Source organism: Oryzias latipes, chromosome 20 (genome assembly GCF_053564925.1).
Source record: "Oryzias latipes strain Hd-rR chromosome 20, Olatipes_Hd-rR_3.1".
NCBI lineage: Eukaryota > Metazoa > Chordata > Actinopteri > Beloniformes > Adrianichthyidae > Oryzias > Oryzias latipes.
In genome coordinates this window covers 21042711-21060264 of record NC_136256.1, presented here as the reverse complement: position 1 = coordinate 21060264, position 17554 = coordinate 21042711, and the positions used below count along the sequence as shown (strand labels likewise).

The 17554-nt window shown below is 38.3% G+C and overlaps 2 protein-coding genes across 3 annotated transcripts in view; both read left to right on the top strand.

Moving 5' to 3' along the window:
- prex2 (phosphatidylinositol-3,4,5-trisphosphate-dependent Rac exchange factor 2) overlaps window positions 1-11137 on the top strand; it is a 94225-nt gene extending 83088 nt beyond the window's left edge. For both annotated transcript variants that reach the window (XM_023949895.2, XM_078938683.1), the window contains exons 37-41: window positions 465-531; window positions 895-1085; window positions 3590-3692; window positions 8116-8183; window positions 10345-11137. In XM_023949895.2, the coding sequence (XP_023805663.1) occupies window positions 465-531; window positions 895-1085; window positions 3590-3692; window positions 8116-8183; window positions 10345-10390 (475 nt within the window). In that variant the 3' untranslated portion in view covers window positions 10391-11137. The remainder of the gene's footprint in view (window positions 1-464; window positions 532-894; window positions 1086-3589; window positions 3693-8115; window positions 8184-10344) is intronic.
- Window positions 11138-12125: 988 nt separating this feature from the next.
- Window positions 12126-17554, top strand: part of c20h8orf34 (chromosome 20 C8orf34 homolog) — a 72341-nt gene continuing 66912 nt past the window's right edge. The window contains exon 1 of the mRNA XM_023949896.2: window positions 12126-12477. Within this exon, the coding sequence (XP_023805664.1) occupies window positions 12409-12477 (69 nt within the window). The 5' untranslated portion in view covers window positions 12126-12408. The remainder of the gene's footprint in view (window positions 12478-17554) is intronic.

Sequence of the window (17554 nt, the reverse complement as noted above, 5' to 3'; positions counted from 1 at the left end):
GGATTCTTTTAATTATATGTGTGATATCAGAACTGCGTAATAAATCCAATACTTTATAATGAAGTCCGTCCAAAGGCTGTGGGTTAGTAAATGTAGCCTTTATTGTAGACAACCTGTATTTTAAACAGATTGCAGTACTGCCTCCAGTGGAGGAAGAGGAGAACAGCTTCATCCAGTCTCATTCATTCTGTGAATGAATGAGACAGTGACATTTGGAATGACGCCCAGGACAAGAGATGCTTAGTCTGTGTTTCTGCCTCGCTGCGCCCAAGTTACTCTGATGATTGATGGTCAGATGCTGGTCCTCCATAATAAGCAGCTGGCCTACTTTTCCAGAGAGGCTGCCAGAGTTCTCGATGACCTAATGATGCAGAGAAACGTTGTTGATTTCATGCTGTGGTGCCACAGAATCAACAACTTTACATCTCCATCTTGGTAGACCAACTGTGCTTTGTCTCCTGCAGGGCCTTTTTCCTCGATCAGTCCAACATGACGCCTAGCACATCACCCAAAGCTGCTCTCATAGATAAGGTGTGACTTTTAAAACCTTGTGTGTTTTATTGTGTGTACGGGCATTTACAGGGGAGCATTTGTGCATTTCTATGACATAGGAAGGTTTTTCAGTTTGCAGGTTTAGAGTGCCCATTGATGAGATCCAGCAGAGAGGAACAAAGTATGACATTTTTAAAAAGACAATTGTTAAAAAGATCATTCACTATATTATTTTTTTTTGTTTATTTGTTAATTAATGATTGTTTGGAGAGGTTCTGCAGCTAAATAATGAAATATCAATACAGAATCTCCTCAAGACGACCTAAAGAGCATAAATCGTCACAATTCTCAGTTTGATTCCTTTATGTCTGGTCTAACCTCTTCTGTTCCGCCTCTGTCCAGTTTATGCGCCCCTTCAATGCTCTGGAGGATCTCTACCGCCTCATGGAGAGCTTCATCAGCTGTCGCCGCACCGCCGCCTGTCAGTACACTGCCTGCGGGGCGTCAGGAGTGGGGCTGCTGACTGTGGCGTCTGAGCTCTGCTCACGCCTGGGAGCCACGCATGTCGTCATGTGCAACAGTGGCGTTCATCGGTGGGTGAGCTGCTGCAGGTTCCGTCCTGGGCGGGTCTTTATTGTTCATACAAATTTCTCTGCCTTAATTAATAGCAGGATGTTGACGTTAAAAGGATTTGCTGTTTCCACGACTACATTATGGAGTCTTAAGTGGGTAGAGCACTTTACACAGGAGTGGGAAAGGTCGATGGCTTCCTGTCTTATTGAAAACTATCTGTCTGCCTGATTCACCTGTTGGCGAGGGCAGCATGCATCAGCACAGAAATATCCTGATCATTTGTCATCACTGATCTCCAGTTTCAGCTTTCATCTTCATCTCATAGTCTTCTCCGCCCGCCCGCCTATCCCTGTGATGCCCTCTTTCTTCACCCCGTGACAGTTCCTATATCTTTTTTGTCTCACACAGGCTCCCATGCTCGTGCATGCCCTCTGTGTGACTGATGGCTTGATAAAGAGCTGCAGAGGGAGCCGCCTGCTCGCCTGAGCTCTAATAGAAAGTTCCTGTCAGTGCAATGACTTGAGCTACTTTATTAACCCATGTGTATGCATGTTTATATCTCTGTGTGCGATTGCACACTCACCCAGACAGGCATGTTGAGTGTAGTGTGACATAGCAGGTGACTCGTGCTGCCACACTGGAGGTTATTTGTGTTTCGGCTTTCTCCTTAAACGCCGCCTGTAAAAGCTGCAGAGTGACAAGCATGTCGAAGTCAGGAGAGGGAAAGACGAGTGGAAGCATCTCTGAAAAATGTGTCATCAACTCTGGCAGCTGCAGCTTCACAAATAGCTACCTAAAGCTGACAGAAGACTATATCTGCAAAAGAAAAAAAAAAGAATATGTGATGATTAAAAAAATTATAGAAGCCAGGATACTCCATAATTGTGTGGAAATTGTTTCATTAGTGTTGCAGCCTCCTCAAGCTCTATTGGTTGGATCGTTGGCTTGATGGATGAGTTTTAATAACAGGGAGAGTGGAATATTTTTGTTGGAATCAGCAGTTCGCAGTGCGCTTTGTGCCTTTCCAGATTTTTTTCTCTTCCTCACCACCACATAAAAAAATTGGGAGAGGTTTTTCCTTTGATACCAGAACAAATCTAAACACTTGATAGTGTCTTACGAAAAAGACGCCACTTTCAACGGCACTAACAGGCTGAACGATTTGCAGATATCGTTCTTTTTCCCCCCCGTTTAGTGTAAAGGAAGACAGATTTCTGTTATTTTCCCTCTTTCTTCTTCCTCCTTTGTGTTCCCCTCTCCTCTCATTTAACAGCATGCACTCGGTTCTTCAGAAACAGACAATGTAAATGGGATTCGGGTTGGAACAGCATAAAACTGAGGGGTTTAAATCATCTCTCAGTATCTCCCCCCTCCCTAATGAAATGGGAAACCGTGCAGCTTTGTGCACACAGATTTGGTGCAGGCCTTCATCTTGCTCCAGCTGATGGGATATTTAAAGATCCTCTGTGAATGATTTAACCCCCCCCAAACTCCCTTTTTGTCAGCATGGGAAGCTCCATAAAAGTGCTAGAAATATTCTGGTGTGTGAAAGTAAACCTTGTTTATTTTGTAGGTGGGATGTCTCTATGCACTTACAGGAAAATACTGTTTGGTTCCATTTTTTTCATTGATTTACCGAAACAGTTACTTTTGATACAGTTACTTTTGATATAAATATATATATAGATAGATAGATAGATAGATAGATAGATAGATAGATAGATAGATAGATAGATAGATAGATAGATAGATAGATAAAAGAGCCAAAAGATAAATGAAGCTGCGAACATATTTTAGAGAGTCAATGTTATTAAATGAAAGTGAAGCTTTCAATGTTAAGAGTGTGGACAGTTCAATTTGCAGGGAAAGGGCCCAGATCAATACACTGGAGCTGCTTGTTATCATACAAAGGTCACCCAGCAGCCTTCACACTTGTCACTAGCCCTTGAAGGATTTATCCATGCCTTGCCATCTGTGTTTGTGTGTCGGGATGAGAGAGAGGGAAAGTGTGGCCACGCATGTGCCTGGGAAGAAAGTTTGCTGTAACCAATGAATCACAGGCTCACGCCAACAGTCCTATCGCACACAAAGCCATATCGTCCACAGGAGACACACTGACTCGTCCTTGGACCCTTCCTTTTCAGCCTGCAATGAGCATCAATCCTGATGATGCTCCTCAGGTGCTGACGGTCAGCTCCCGGTTCACAGTCTCTGCCTTTCGCTCAGTCTAAAGCAGAGACGAGCGAGCTGTCATTGTCCAGATGTAACATGTTTGCCGACTGTCACTAACCTTTCAGTAGAAGTAATATGAAAAAAAAGATTAATTCATGTACGTGACGGACGGTAATGATGAGGTGTGGAGAGGTGCAAAAAGGTTGTCAAATGGTTGGAAAATAAACCAGAAAATCGCCACACTGTCCTTCTTCTTATCATTTTAAATTAAAAACAGCCATCAACAGTAGATATTTTCAAATTAAATCAACAGTGTTTTGACCTAACAGCGTGTTTTCTGTTGAATCAACAGCTGCACTCTGAGTGTGACACTGGAGCAGGCCACCCTGCTGGCTCGCAATCACGGCCTACCCCCTCGCTGCATCATGCAGACCACTGACGTGATGAGGAAGCAGGTACAAATGACGCACACGCTCATTTGCATGAATGATTCCCAGAAATGGAAACAGCCTGAACAAAATCTTCCATTCTGGACAAACGTTTGGTCATATTACTTCCAGATGATGTTTGAGTTTGTGTTGCATTAAACAAAATGACAGAAAATTGAGTTCAGCTTTAACATACTATATACACGTTCTGAAAAACATTGTGGACATCATTTATTTCAACGGAATGTTGAGCTAAATTTAAATATTGACAAAACATTTCTTGAGAAATTGTTATTTTGCACCTAAATAGTGATGAAACCTTTTGAAATGTTTGAACATTTTCTATCACCGCTTTGTCTTTCAAAATTCACTTTACTTAAAAGAAAAAGAAAACGATACTTTAAACTGTAATAGTTCTAAATATTCATATGAATAAAAGTAATCACTTTTTTTTAACAGTTAACAACATTGCACACATAATGTAATGATAATCTCTTGATCTGCCAACAAAAGCTTGTGAGCATTTCTTGGATCATTCAAAAACACCTTAATCAAAAATTCCGATCTCACTCCTCCTCCTTCTTTTCACATTCCACCATCCATTTTAGAAGAACATAAACACTCACCTGAGCACAGGTGTTAGCTCACCTTTGCACTAATAGTTTGCATGATTGAATGAATGAAAGATTTCACACTAGTTGGTTTAAAGGCATAGGTATGCGTTCGTGAACACTATCTGTTTTGTGTACATGTTGACATGTGGACATTTTTGCGGCTAGCAGGTGTGTTGATAATATTTGAGTGTGTGTGAACAGGCCCCGCCCTTTTTGTACTACATTTGAACCGTACCGTAACGATAAACAACCAGTAAACCTGTCTGCTCTATGCTGCTTCATGGTCTTACCCCCCTTCCCCTCCTATTATCACCCTCCTACCCCCCCCTCTCTCTAACGTCCCTCTCTCTTCTTCCCCTCTTTCCTTTTCCGTCCGGTCCAACACCAAAGATTTTCAAACACGATTGAAATTAATAAAGTTTGGCCTCAATTACAAAAGGGGTTTATTCAGACATACCTTTGGTTTGTCTGAAGATGAATAACCCCTCTTGTTAAAATAAAATATGTCCAACACAAGAGGCCCTCAGCTCTCATCTGTTTGCCTAGCTGTTGGACAGGACAAGTTAAAAAAAAAAAAAAAAAAACATTCCGATCTCCCGCTGTGGTCGGACAGAGCTGTGATGTTTACGTTTTTAAACTATATCATATTTGTGAAGATTATGTCGATTCAGCCATGATATCAATAGAAGTCCTGTCAATCACGTTTATTGAACTGGACTGTTGAAATATGCACTTTAAGACTGTAATGGATCTAATATTAATGAGTTAGCAAAGATTTGAAGTATTGCACTCCTGAGAAAGTATTCACTCTAATGACCTGTCAATCAGTGTTACATTCCTGCTCAAGGACACTCACGCTGGAGATGAAATGTCAAAGGATCAATCACATATACCGGTTGCTCTAAAGTCTGTTGCAGGACCTCTGGGCTTTAGATTGTTTTATATTCGGCCAGTAGTCAGAGAAGATTGCAAAACATATAATAAATTAATGAGAGGCAATATGAATGAAGGTATTCATCAAATGAAATGAACACAGGTACTATGAAGTCAAGAACACACAGTGCACTATGCAGCTACTGTAATCTGAAAATCGTGTAAATTTTAAGCAGATTTTTGCATTAAATTATGAGTGCTGTAACAAATTCTTGGGTCAGAAATTAAGTTAATCCGAATTGGGTTAATCAAGGAATGTAACTCTCACCTGCTCTGCTGCCTGCATAGAGGTTTTTTCCCTGTGTGTGCAGCTCGCTGGTGCCGCTGGCAGAGTTTATTGTAGCAAAAGTCTGGGAGCAGAGATCTTCTGCCAGAGAGGTTTTCTATCCACAGCCTGTTTCTGCTTAGTGAATAATTATCTGAGCTGCAGGCTCCATTGGGTCCAACGTGGCTTAACGTATGCGGCACGGTAAACTGACTGCTCTGGGAACTCTGCGTTTCTGTAAGAATCCAAAAGCCTCAGTGAGAGCAAAAGTTAACACATAGATTTGATTGCATAGTTTCCTGTCAACAACACCTTAAGGCACAAAACCTATCAGTAAAATGGCTTGAGTTGTAAATGTAATTTTAATGTTCTTTGACGTAAAAAATCTAGATTTCCTCTTTATTTTTGCTCGTCACTCCTTAGTTTTATCGCACTCAGTTATAGCTAAAGTAAATATTAACACATTTATTCCATATGGGTTAAACTGTTTGCACTTTTTCAAGAGAGTTCCAACTTTTATTCAGCCCAACTCGTATCTGAAAAATACAGCTTTTTAAAGATGTTTTGAGGAAGTACTTCATTTTAGTGGGGCATAAAACGTATTTGAAAGTCACGGATTCTGCATGTTGTCCCACATAAAAAGCTGAGAGAAGGAATAGACCTTGATGATGCAGTGGAAGCACTCGTGACTTGATCTGTGCTCAGTCTTACCATGACATGAACCAATCTTCCTCAACCTTTCCTAGGTAGCGGTTTTTCTGTTCCTCACCTGGTCTTGAGCCTCTTACACATGTTTCTGTTTTACTCCATGGTTGGATTGCAATTGATGTGTGACGTTGATGATCATCAGTACCTATTTGGTAGAATCATTTGATCACACACCTGATTATAATCCTACAAAATCCATGACTTTGTGAAATCGTATCTAAATATCATATAATACATCAATATATCATATAAATATCATATAATATATAATATATTTATATTATATTTATTTATATAAATATGCTGGTTTAAAAGCGAAAGGGACACCTGATTTAGATTTTTCTGTTGTTTGCTCTCTTTGCATTTTGTAACTTGATGAAAGTAATATTATTTTTATACAAGAAAGTATTCTTAGTTTACACAATTTTTTCACACTTGCCTTAAACTTTTGCAAAGAACTAAAACTTCTTAAAAAATTGATAAATTTGATTTCCTAGATTGTTTTATTTTACAGTTGAAATGTCCAGACCTTGTGGCTAAGCCTGCCAATCAAGAGACCACACACACTTTTTGGGGGCCAGTTTGTGCTAGTTTATTATATAAGAGCACTAAAACAGTACAACCTATAAAACAGTTTAGTTGTGTTGTAATGCTGTTTAATATTGTAGTTATAGATGACTGAGATTTTTGTGTAAAACCCCCTAGTGGTCACTTGGTGAACTAATCTGCAATGTAAGCCAAATCATGATTACTCCACCATTTTTCACTATTAGAGGTCATGCAATTTAAAGCATGAATTTACAAATTACCATATTTTTCGAAGCATAAGTCACATTTCTTTTCATTCGACTTATACTGAGGAGCGACTTATATAAGCGTTTTTTCTTCTTTATTTTTTGGCTCCTGCGACTTATACTGTAATGCGACTTAAACTCTGGACAATACGGTAATAATTTAATTTCTTTGCGTTTGTTTTTCAATTCATGAAACACAATGCAACTATTTAGAGAAATACATAGCTGCTTTGTACGGATTCGATTAAATGTCATAGTTTAACAAGTCCAAAACTTAATATTTTAAAAATTAAGTGTACCAAATCTAAGACCTCAGAAAGTAAAAATGATTTTGTAGGTCTCCAAAATTATAAAGCAAATGAAAAAATGCCCTAAATTTTTGTCTCTTACCTCTGCAAAGGTTCACATTTCGTCTCAAAGCATCAGAAAAAATGCTATGAAATAAACTGAATAATTGTTGATGCCCTCTGTGAGCTGGATGCAGCTCAGGGAAGACTGTTGGATGTCAGAGTTGGAACTGAGAGGTCAACTCCTGCAGTTTGGGAGGGATGCTGCCATCATCCTCAAAGAGGCAGCGGGTGACGTCTCTGATTGGTGTTTTCTCTTTTCTGAAGGCAGCACAAAAAAAAAGGTTTGAATCTAGAAATTCATGTGTTCATGGTAACCTCAGAAGACTTCAAACAAAGCAGCCAAAAACCTGAATATGTCACAAAAAGAGGAATAATTCTCCAGTCTGGACGTTTTTGAGAATTTTACAATATAAACACGGACGCTGCAATGTGAGCTCACGTTTTTTGTGTCAGCTGTTCCGTAGAATCAATGTTTGAATTTACGTCTATGAATAAAAAACTCAGTTTAATCACCAAAATAAAGTCATCAATTTTTGATGGTTTACCAGCACATCAAAGCATTCCATTAAAATCGGACTCGAAATAACATTTCAGTCAAAATATTTGGTTATTTTTCTGGAAAATGTGAGTCACCGTCATGCTTTAATGGGATTTTTGGAGAGAACAAAAGTCTGCTCTCACAAAGCACAAATGTCAGCTGGCTTGTTGTGTTTCTGCCCGTTTACTGTTGCGGTTTCAGCTCGATCTATGAGGCCCTTAATTGTTGCGGGTCTGTTTATCTTTTAGGGGGCAAGAGTTCAGAATTCTGCCAAGAATCTGGGGGTTAGGGATCGAACGCCCACATCAGTCCCAAGGTAAGAGTCTTGTCGTGGCTCATTGGTCTTTAGGAAAGTCAGCGTATCTGGAGTTTTGCCTGAAATAAAAATCCTTACCAGGAGAAATATTAGTAAAAAATGTTTTTGCATTTGCTCCCTGTTAGATGATATAGTTAGTCCTATAGCTATCATACCCCAGCGGGTAGCCTACCCCCTGGGGGAGCAGTGAGCTGCAGTCCTAGCCTGGAACATTCAGTGATTTAACCTCCAATCCAACACTTAAGGCTGAGTATTAAGCAAGTAGACAAAGAGTTCCATTTCTTTGGTCTTTGTACAACTAGATTACTGATTTTAGCCCACAGTCTGCATCCTCAAAGGAACACACTTCCACTTGGCTGATAACCTGGTTCTCAACTGCAGATTCATTCTTCATATGTTTTTATATAGATGTACAGTACAGACCAAAAGTTTGGACACACCTTCTCATTCAAAGAGTTTTCTTTATTTTCATGACTATGGAAATTGTAGAGTCACCCTGAAGGCATCAAAACTTTTCATTAACACATGTGGAATTCTATACTTAACAAAAAAGTGTGAAACAACTGAAAATATGTCATATTGTAGATTCATCAAAGTAGCCACCTTTTGCCTTCAGTTTGAATCTACAATTTTCATAGTCATTAAAATAAAGAAAACTCTATAAACTATATAAACTCAGATTATCTGGGTAAATTATTTGATCGTCTCTTTCATGTTGTACAAAAAAGTGGTATAAATATTGTAAAGGCAAGCAAATGGACAGCATGGATAACTCATGGGTGAGTAATAATAAATGCAGTTCAGTTGAGGATATTCTTTATCAGCTTAGTCCACTTTGCTGAAGCTAACTTTTATTTTTTTCTGTTTTAATTTTTTATTATTTATTTATTTGATTACTCAGATTTTTTTATTAGACTATTAAAAACATTTTTTTATTGTACAAGTACAATAAAGTAATTTTGACTTAATTTTATTTATTCATTTATTTTTTATAAGTCTAATCCACGGATCTGCAACTTTTGACACTTGAAGAGCCTTTTGGTCCAGTTTCATGCTATACTATACAGTTTCTTACTCAGCAAGTGCTGCAGTTACTTTTTAGAAAAATACGCTTAATTTAGGTTTGTGATGCCATTAAGCCATTCATTTATAAACATTTCCAATAATTAAATTAAAACAGTATTATATTTTCTACAGATAACAATTTTAACTTCTACTACTTTTGACAGAATTACATACACGTTCCTTTTTAAAATAAAACATATCCTGTTTCAAACAAGATCCTCCTGCTGCAGCAGATTTACTTGGAATTAGAGTTATTATTTATGCGTATACTTTAAGGGTATTTTGCCTTCGAACAGGAACCAGACATTTTTGTGCGGCAGAAGACACGTGCTTTGAAATTCTTCCAATGATGAACCACTCAGACAGTAGATTAAACCTTTACTATCAGTTTGCTTAGTTCTCTGACATGTTAAAGATCTAAACACAAAAGGCAAAACTTAACTAACAAATCTATTATTTATTGGTTGTTAGCATTTTTCTTTAAAGCCAAAAAACCACAATGAAGGGATATGAGAGCCGCATTGTGGCCCCAGAGCCTCAGGTTGCAGACCCCTGGTCTAAACGATCAATTCCTTTTATTTAATTTAAATGAATCTATTTACCGGTAGTTTAAATCAACTATTCCCATCACATTTCCTAGATTCATATACAGTTTATGATCGTTTTTTCCTGGTAAAACATGTTATTTTAAATAAAAATGAGGTAAACTTTTCAATTTGATCAATAAATTAGTTGTGCCGTTTACAAAAACAATCTAAATGAGTCAACAGAGTGAGCAACAAAGAAAATTTTTATTTTATTAGTTTTATTAGAGAAAATTCACATTTATTTAAGAATAAATGGGGGGGGGGTTGCAAATAATAAACGAGAATTCATATGAATTTCCTATTTAAGTTGTTAATTTTAATATCAGTGCATGAATCTAAGTTTCAAGGAACAAAAATGGCAGGAAAAACAAAAAAAGTCAGTAAATATTAACAGACACATTGTGAAGCCCAACATGGGATTCCAGCTGAGTGATTATTTTTTTATGTGTTTAGGATTTATGTGCCGTTTGTAATCAAGTGTCACGTTTCATATGTGTTTCTCTGATCAGGTTATACAAGCTGTGCCAGCCTCCACCCCCAGATGGTGATCCATAATGCATTGCTTCCAAGTCGTCTTACAGCCTAAAGGACTCATCTTTTCTTTCCATCTATATAGTAACCTGATTAAAAACATTGTTCCTATACATGCCTGGATTAGTTGCCTGTAGTGTAAATACAAATTTTAAGTGATACAATACTTTATATTTTTAAAGGATGTACTTTTTTCATATATAGATTTTCATTGTGTTAAACCCCACAGCAGCTCAGCAGTGATATAGGCAGTGCAGTCACATCACACAAACACTTTCACTTTTGATTTATTCACATGTTATGATTGTTCAAATATCACAGGATAGTAAAAAGCATTTTTAGGAATAATGTTAAAATTTAGCATCATCATATCACTGTAAGTCTCTTTTTATCCATATTTATCTTTTTGTCTGATAATGTTTTCTACAAATTGGTGTTACTTGACATTAAGCTGTAAATATTTATATTTAGTTTAACTTACTTTTTATGTTTTTTATAAGCATTTTATATGGTTCACAAGCCTTTCAGTGATTAATTAGGAAACAAAGCTACGAAGACTTTCCTGTTTTTATATGGATAAAACTCTGTTAAGATTTGTCAGTAAAACTAAATTCACTTCTATGCAAATATAAACATGTTATTGTAATGTTCTCATTAAGACCTTTAGAAAAAACAAATTTGACTTTTATTTTCTTATGTTTTCTATTCATGAAAACATTTGCTGACTTTTATACATTGTGTAAAGTATATTAAAGCAAATACTTGTAGATAGCTAATGTGTTTTATTCAAATGAGTGTGAAAAACTCAAATCCTACCTGTACTTTGTACAATGTGCTATCCCCAGCACTGCCTTTCTGAAAGAAGTCTCCACTTTTTCTCATTTTTCTGTTTTCTCTGCCTCAGCAAAAAGTAACCTATGAATATGTACTGTAAGTATTCTATACTAAAAGTTGGGCCGTATACTGCAATACTATCTATATGTTGTAAACTTAAAATCTTACAATTTAGTCTGAAGAAGTATTCAGTTAGTATGCCTTCTACATTAGATGTACATCTATACTTATACTCAAGTACACATCATAAAATACACTTTAGGTGTAATCTTTTTTTGCTATGACTCAAAAAGACATGAATATTTCACCTTAAGAATATCTTTGTCACATCAGTCACAGCTTGATGGCTGTGGATTTAGTTTGGGAAAAGAAACTGCATGGAGCCAACAAATTCTCTGGAAGGTGACAAAGTCAACTCAGAAAGATTTTTGTCCTCTCAAAGTCTTTTTTAAACTTTTCCCTATGTGTTTTGCAATAGTAAGTACTTTCCCACAGGGTTCTGCAATAGCAAAAAGCACCTTTTTGCAGCAGTTTACACCAAACAATATTTTTAATCTGTAGGCTTTGTTTGGTTTCTTTAATACAACTATTTTCATTTGTAGTTTATTTGGAAAAAGTAAAGATATTCCAGACTAGTTTTATTCATTCAGTTTTTTTTTTCTTAAACATACATAAAATGCATTAATTACTGAAAAATTTGTAAGTATTATAGTTTGCGATCCTGGATTTTAATTCTTCCTGTTCAAAAAATTGACCTATTGTAAGTTTTTGCGGTGCTTTTTCTTGGACTGCATGAAGCCCTCCGCGGCGTGCAGGGCAGCGATCTCCTCAGGAGGACCCCGCCGCACCGGCCCTCCCTGCGCGCAGGGGCGGGAGGCAGAGGAGGGGAGCGCAGCGCGGGCTCTCCTCAGCCCGGCGGACAGACAGATGGGAGTGGCGCCGGCTCCGTGCGCACCAGCAGCCATTGAGGGAGGATTAGTAATCTCTGTCACAGAGCTGCTGTGCCATTGATTGGCTTCTGCACATGTGAAGGTCCCGGGCTGGCTCTCCGCGATGAACCGCCTGCTCCTCTAGTTGGAACTTCACCGCTGCAGCCCGCTGGGCGACATTTTTCGCCTTCGCCGCCTTTGAAGGACGAATGAGTCCGGCGGCTCTCCCCATGATTTCATTCCGCTAAAAGCTCCTGTGCGTGGCAGAACAGTTTCTTCATGGCGTCACCTCAACAGTCAAGAATTCAGTCGTATCTGGAGAAGAACAAAATCGGACCCCTGTTTGAGGTGAGTGCGCAAAATATGCAACTCTGGAGTTAATTGGCTGCGCGTTAAAAGGATGATTTGTGCGCTGCGGAGCGCATTCATCTCTGCTTATCGCTGAAGAACGAGCGCTCCTCTGCTGTCCGTGATGTTTGCCTGTACTCCCCTCAGCTCACTGTCAGATCGGTCTGTTAGTTTTAGAAAATCAGCCTCCTGATCCTGAAACGTCCCGCTGCGCTCCCGTCCGGATACGCTCCATACTGCCGGCAGCAGAACCACAGGCAGCTGGGTTCGCCCTGACATCTCCATCAGATCACTGGACATGATTTCAGGGGGAAACGGATGTACCCTCGGTGTCACAGCCTTACGCAACGCTGTTGCAGTTTGCTGAAGTTGGAGACTCTCAGCGAGGCTGTTGGAGACGGAAACAGAGGCTTCTCCTGCATGCTGCTCTGATCGGACTCAAACCAGCTTCACAGCTGTGAGGCTTGATCATGTTCAGTAAATGCAGCTTATCACATTGCGCTTTGTTTGGACCAGACTGATCAGATCAGACTGAATTAACCGCAGCAGGGATGTGGGTTTATTTCAGCACCATGGACAGCTCCTGATTCAGGTGCATGCAATTAAACCACTGCTGGAGCCAATCTTACTACAGATAGACCTCTGTGTACCCCTCTGATCGTCTCTCCTTATATTGTGTTCCACCTTCACCTCACTGCACAACCACTCCACTTTTCTGAGTTCCTGTCTCTGTTGGGGGAAAATTGTCTCCTTTATGTGACAATGGAAGAAGATTGAGGCAAAGTGCCCAGGCCCACAATGCATATAAATAAATAAAGGAAACAACAGCAGGACCCTTTACCTGCTGTGTGTTTTTAAATTAGCAAGTACACGTTTGAGTGAGTTCAATTAGGACAAGCATCCTCATTTGTTTAAGGGCCATGTAAAAAAAAAAAAGACATGGCCCTTAAATAAGAGCTTAGCCGCAAGAATAGATGGCTTCGACAGCCGGGCTCTCAGGACCATTGAGAACATCAAGTGGCCCCAACATGTCTCTAACAAAGCCTTAAGAGCTCAAACTTGCCAGCCCCAAGCCTCTTGCCTTGTTGCGCAACGCCGCATCAGATGGTTCGGTCATCTTCTCCGTTTTACCTCTTACCATCCGACGAGGGCCATCTTTGAGTTTAACCCAGGGGCTGCGGGCTGGAAACGACCTCGAAGCAAACCCCGTACTCGGTGGACAGATGTTATTGCAGGGGATGTTAAACCTTATGGGGTTGCTATGAAGGATACTGAGCTTCTGGCACAAGACCGGAAAGCTTGGAAGACCCTTGTTTTTTTGGTCGGCTCTACGCACTGGGAAGGGGCATCGCCCCCCCCCCCCCCCCCCCCCCGCAAGAGCCTTTATTGATTAATTGATCCTCATTTGTTAGGTTGGAAACGATGGAATTCGGGGGGAGGGGGAAAAAGCCAAATAAGTAGAAATAAAAAAAAAAAAACTCCTGGGTGTTTTTCCTCTTAAAAAGATTGTATTAACCCGCTGTTGCTCATTAAAACTCTGTCCTTTCACTTGCAAAGACACAATTGATTTTCTCATTTTTAAATTGCAGGAAGGCAGAGATATGAACTATGTCTGGCTTTTTTTAAAGATGAATTAGAGATTTGGTGTAATGGATAGGAAAAAGTTGTTGTTCTTTATTGCTTTCATACCAAAAGACAGGTAAAGTGAGTGGGAGACTTTGAGGTAAGAAACTCATCTGTTTGTTTTTTTCATCTTATTTATACACCAATAAATAAAAATTATGAACCATCTTGGATCTGCAAGTAAGAATAAACTTCCCCAGGAAGTTTTGAAGTCCAGAATGGCGAGGTTGAAATCTCCAGTCTTTAATGGAAATATTTAAAAAAAAAACATGTCAAAGTTGCAGTATTTTTTAACATACACTTGGAATAGTAAACATTCTTGTCACTTCCTTTGTGGGAGGAAACTGCAGTGAAATGTTCAAATCTACAACTTCCTGGTTTCAACTTTGAAATTTCATGATTTTGGTGAACTTCTAAAGTCACCATGTTTTCAAAAGAAGAGCTTTTCATACCTTTTTGCTATGAAGACAGACATTTTCTGGAAAATATTTAAACTGTTTTTAATTCCCCACGCAGTTGCATTGAAACGTCTAATTTCTGGTCAGAACTGTGTGAACTAGAACATTGTGTGTTTTTGGCTATTGGAATCTCCAAAGCCACATTTCTGACTGTGGAAATCAGATTTTGTTCCTTAAATACAGTACTTACGTATTTCTGAGATTTAAAAAACTGACTGGTTTTCTAAGCAAACTAATGGTGAATCACATCATCCTATGGAATTTCTTAGTTTTGTGGGAACTACATCTACATACAGTACATAATGGGTTTAACTAGAAGACTAAGATTTTGTGTTACGTGTAATTACAGGGGATAAACATCTTACAAACCCAAAAAAACAACTGCTTTCCACAGGCACCACTCAAACTTAGTAATCTGTCATCCATCTTCTTCCATCCTGTTACAAGTACTCAGAGTTGTTCCCTTGGTTTAATACCCTTCATTCCTCTGGGGGGATTGTGGCTGGTAAAGCGGAAGTATTTGCTCCATGAGAGAAATGTATTTATTTCTTAATGAACGTGTTCAACTTTTAAAATGTATCACTGCGCCACTTAACTTTTTTCTTTTTTCACTTGAAATGGTTTCATCACTTTGCAACTTCTAATGTTTATGTGTTGGGGCTGGTCTTTTGGCCCTTCATCTATAACATCTGACACGGAAAAGAATAAGGGAAATTATGTAAAAGAAAAAAAGAGAAAAGTTGGGCTGACGACTGAATAAAGAAATTGAGTTCATCTTTATTAACCGTTATTTATTATATTATATGTTTAATTTTGGCATAATTAATAGTAAACCATGGATATATCAAGCGATGTTAGCAAACTGGCTTCACAATGAGCCACAAATAGTAGTTATCTCAACTACAGGAACATGGTAGTGGTTGTTCAACTGTTACAGCCTTTACAAATAAAGAAAAAGGATCTGAGAAGAGGAAGACTTTTTACTCTGACAGTGAATATTTTTGATTTTGTGCGAACATGACCTCAATATAAATCCCTTTTTTTCTCCGTTTCATTTGTAAAAGTTTTTTTTCTCCCACTTTTCTCATTTCCATTACAACAGTCTGAGATTTGGGGAGTGGAGGTTCATTTACTCTCTCTGATGAGACCCAGCTTATGATTTGCCAGAGAATTGATTTCCCCCCCTCCCTCCCTAATGAAATGGTTGCTTTGCTTAGATAGCAAGCTGAGTCAACACTGACTCAATATCCTCCAAAAAGTCAAGCTGCCTATCGTAATAACTGGAGTAATTGAGCTCCAAGTTATGGAAACACGTTGAGATAAATTGACATCTTTCTCTGTTCCACAATAGTTTCAATGTAGTATGACGTCTCACTTTTCAGAGCTGTGTCCAGGAAAATTTACGTTGTTTTTTATTCCTTGATTTAGATATGGGAAAAGAAAATATTTAAATAAAAAAAAAAGGTTTTAAAGACCCACTGCAATAAAATTGTGTTTTTGCTGTTTTAACATGTTGTGGGATTGTTCTCATGATGGAGGACATATAAAGACAAATCTAAACTTAAAATTGCATTTCTGAGTATTTCCTTATGCAAATCGTTGTAAATCAATAGCAGATGTAAAAAATGAAGTTGGAAAAGCTTGTAGCTGTGACATATGTGCTTTAGACAGCAGGCCAAAGGCTCCCAGTTTTGCTCCATCCTGATGCATCCACTCGTAGACGACTAAATTCATTTTCCTCGTCCGAGCTGGCATCTGGCTCAAAACTGTACGGCTGGTAAACTTCAATATTGTTCGCCATTTTTGTTGCAACGCTAATGTTAGATTGGGGTTGTGAGTGGTTGTGAGTGGCTGTAAGATAGAGGTAGAGAGTGTAAACAAGGAGATGATAGGAAATAAGGGTTGGATTACTCCTACCCAATTCTCACAGTTCAGAAACTATACCCTAGAGCAGTGTTTTTCAACCTTTTTTGAGCCAAAGCGTACTTCATCCTTGACAAAAATCCCGGGGCACACCAGCATCCAAAAATTGAAAATAGGAGAAACTCTATAGTCTGTATTGATGTACAGTCCCACCGCTATCTCACATGCATTTTTGTGATAATTGTGGCAGAAAAAGCTGGAAGTTGCAGCTGTTTTTTCTAAAAGATGTAATAAAAGTTAAGTTCCTTTTTTAGTAATAATTTTCAACAAAATCATTTGAAATTTTACCCTGGTAGTTGTTTTACCCTTCAGTTTATTATCGTGCAATTTTATGTAACCTCAGACAAAACCGAATATATTTTTTCTAAATAATGATTATTTTTTAAAAATATTTATTTCAATATTAGTGCAAAGGCAACTGTAATTTTTGGAACAATTATATGATCACAATATGTTTGATAAAAAACTAACGTTATATATGTTTTCTGTAGCTACACAAAAAGTGAACATGTTAAAGTTTTTTTTGTCTTAATCAAAGATAAAGTCTTTGAAAACTTTAACAACAATGTTTTATTTCGTTTTAGATAATTAAATGGTTTGAATTTAGTTTAATTGTCTTTTGGCCACTTCACCTTAATCCTGTTTCTTAAATGCTGTCTTTACTTCTTAAATTTAACATATAAAATAATCCAGACGTTATAAGAAAAGTGTTTCAGTTAGAAAGATGACTTGAACCAAACTCTGCGATGTTTGGCTGTTAATAAACACAAACCTTGAAGGACAACTAAACTGTTGACCTCTGATTTCATCAAGAAGATTTAAAAACTCTTTGGTCGTGGTTTCAAGATGTTTAACAGAGAAGACTCATTGTACGCTGAGACGCTGTCACTTTAACCCTAAGCATCATGGGAGATGTAGTGTGAAAACTGCCGCAGATGGCAGAAAGACTTACTTCACAGGTATGGAATTACATATCTGCCATAAACTGAAAGGGCGTAATATGTAATTCCATAAAAGAGCTTCATTGTTTTGTTCACTTGTTCTACGGTCTGACACCAGATTCTGTGGAAAGC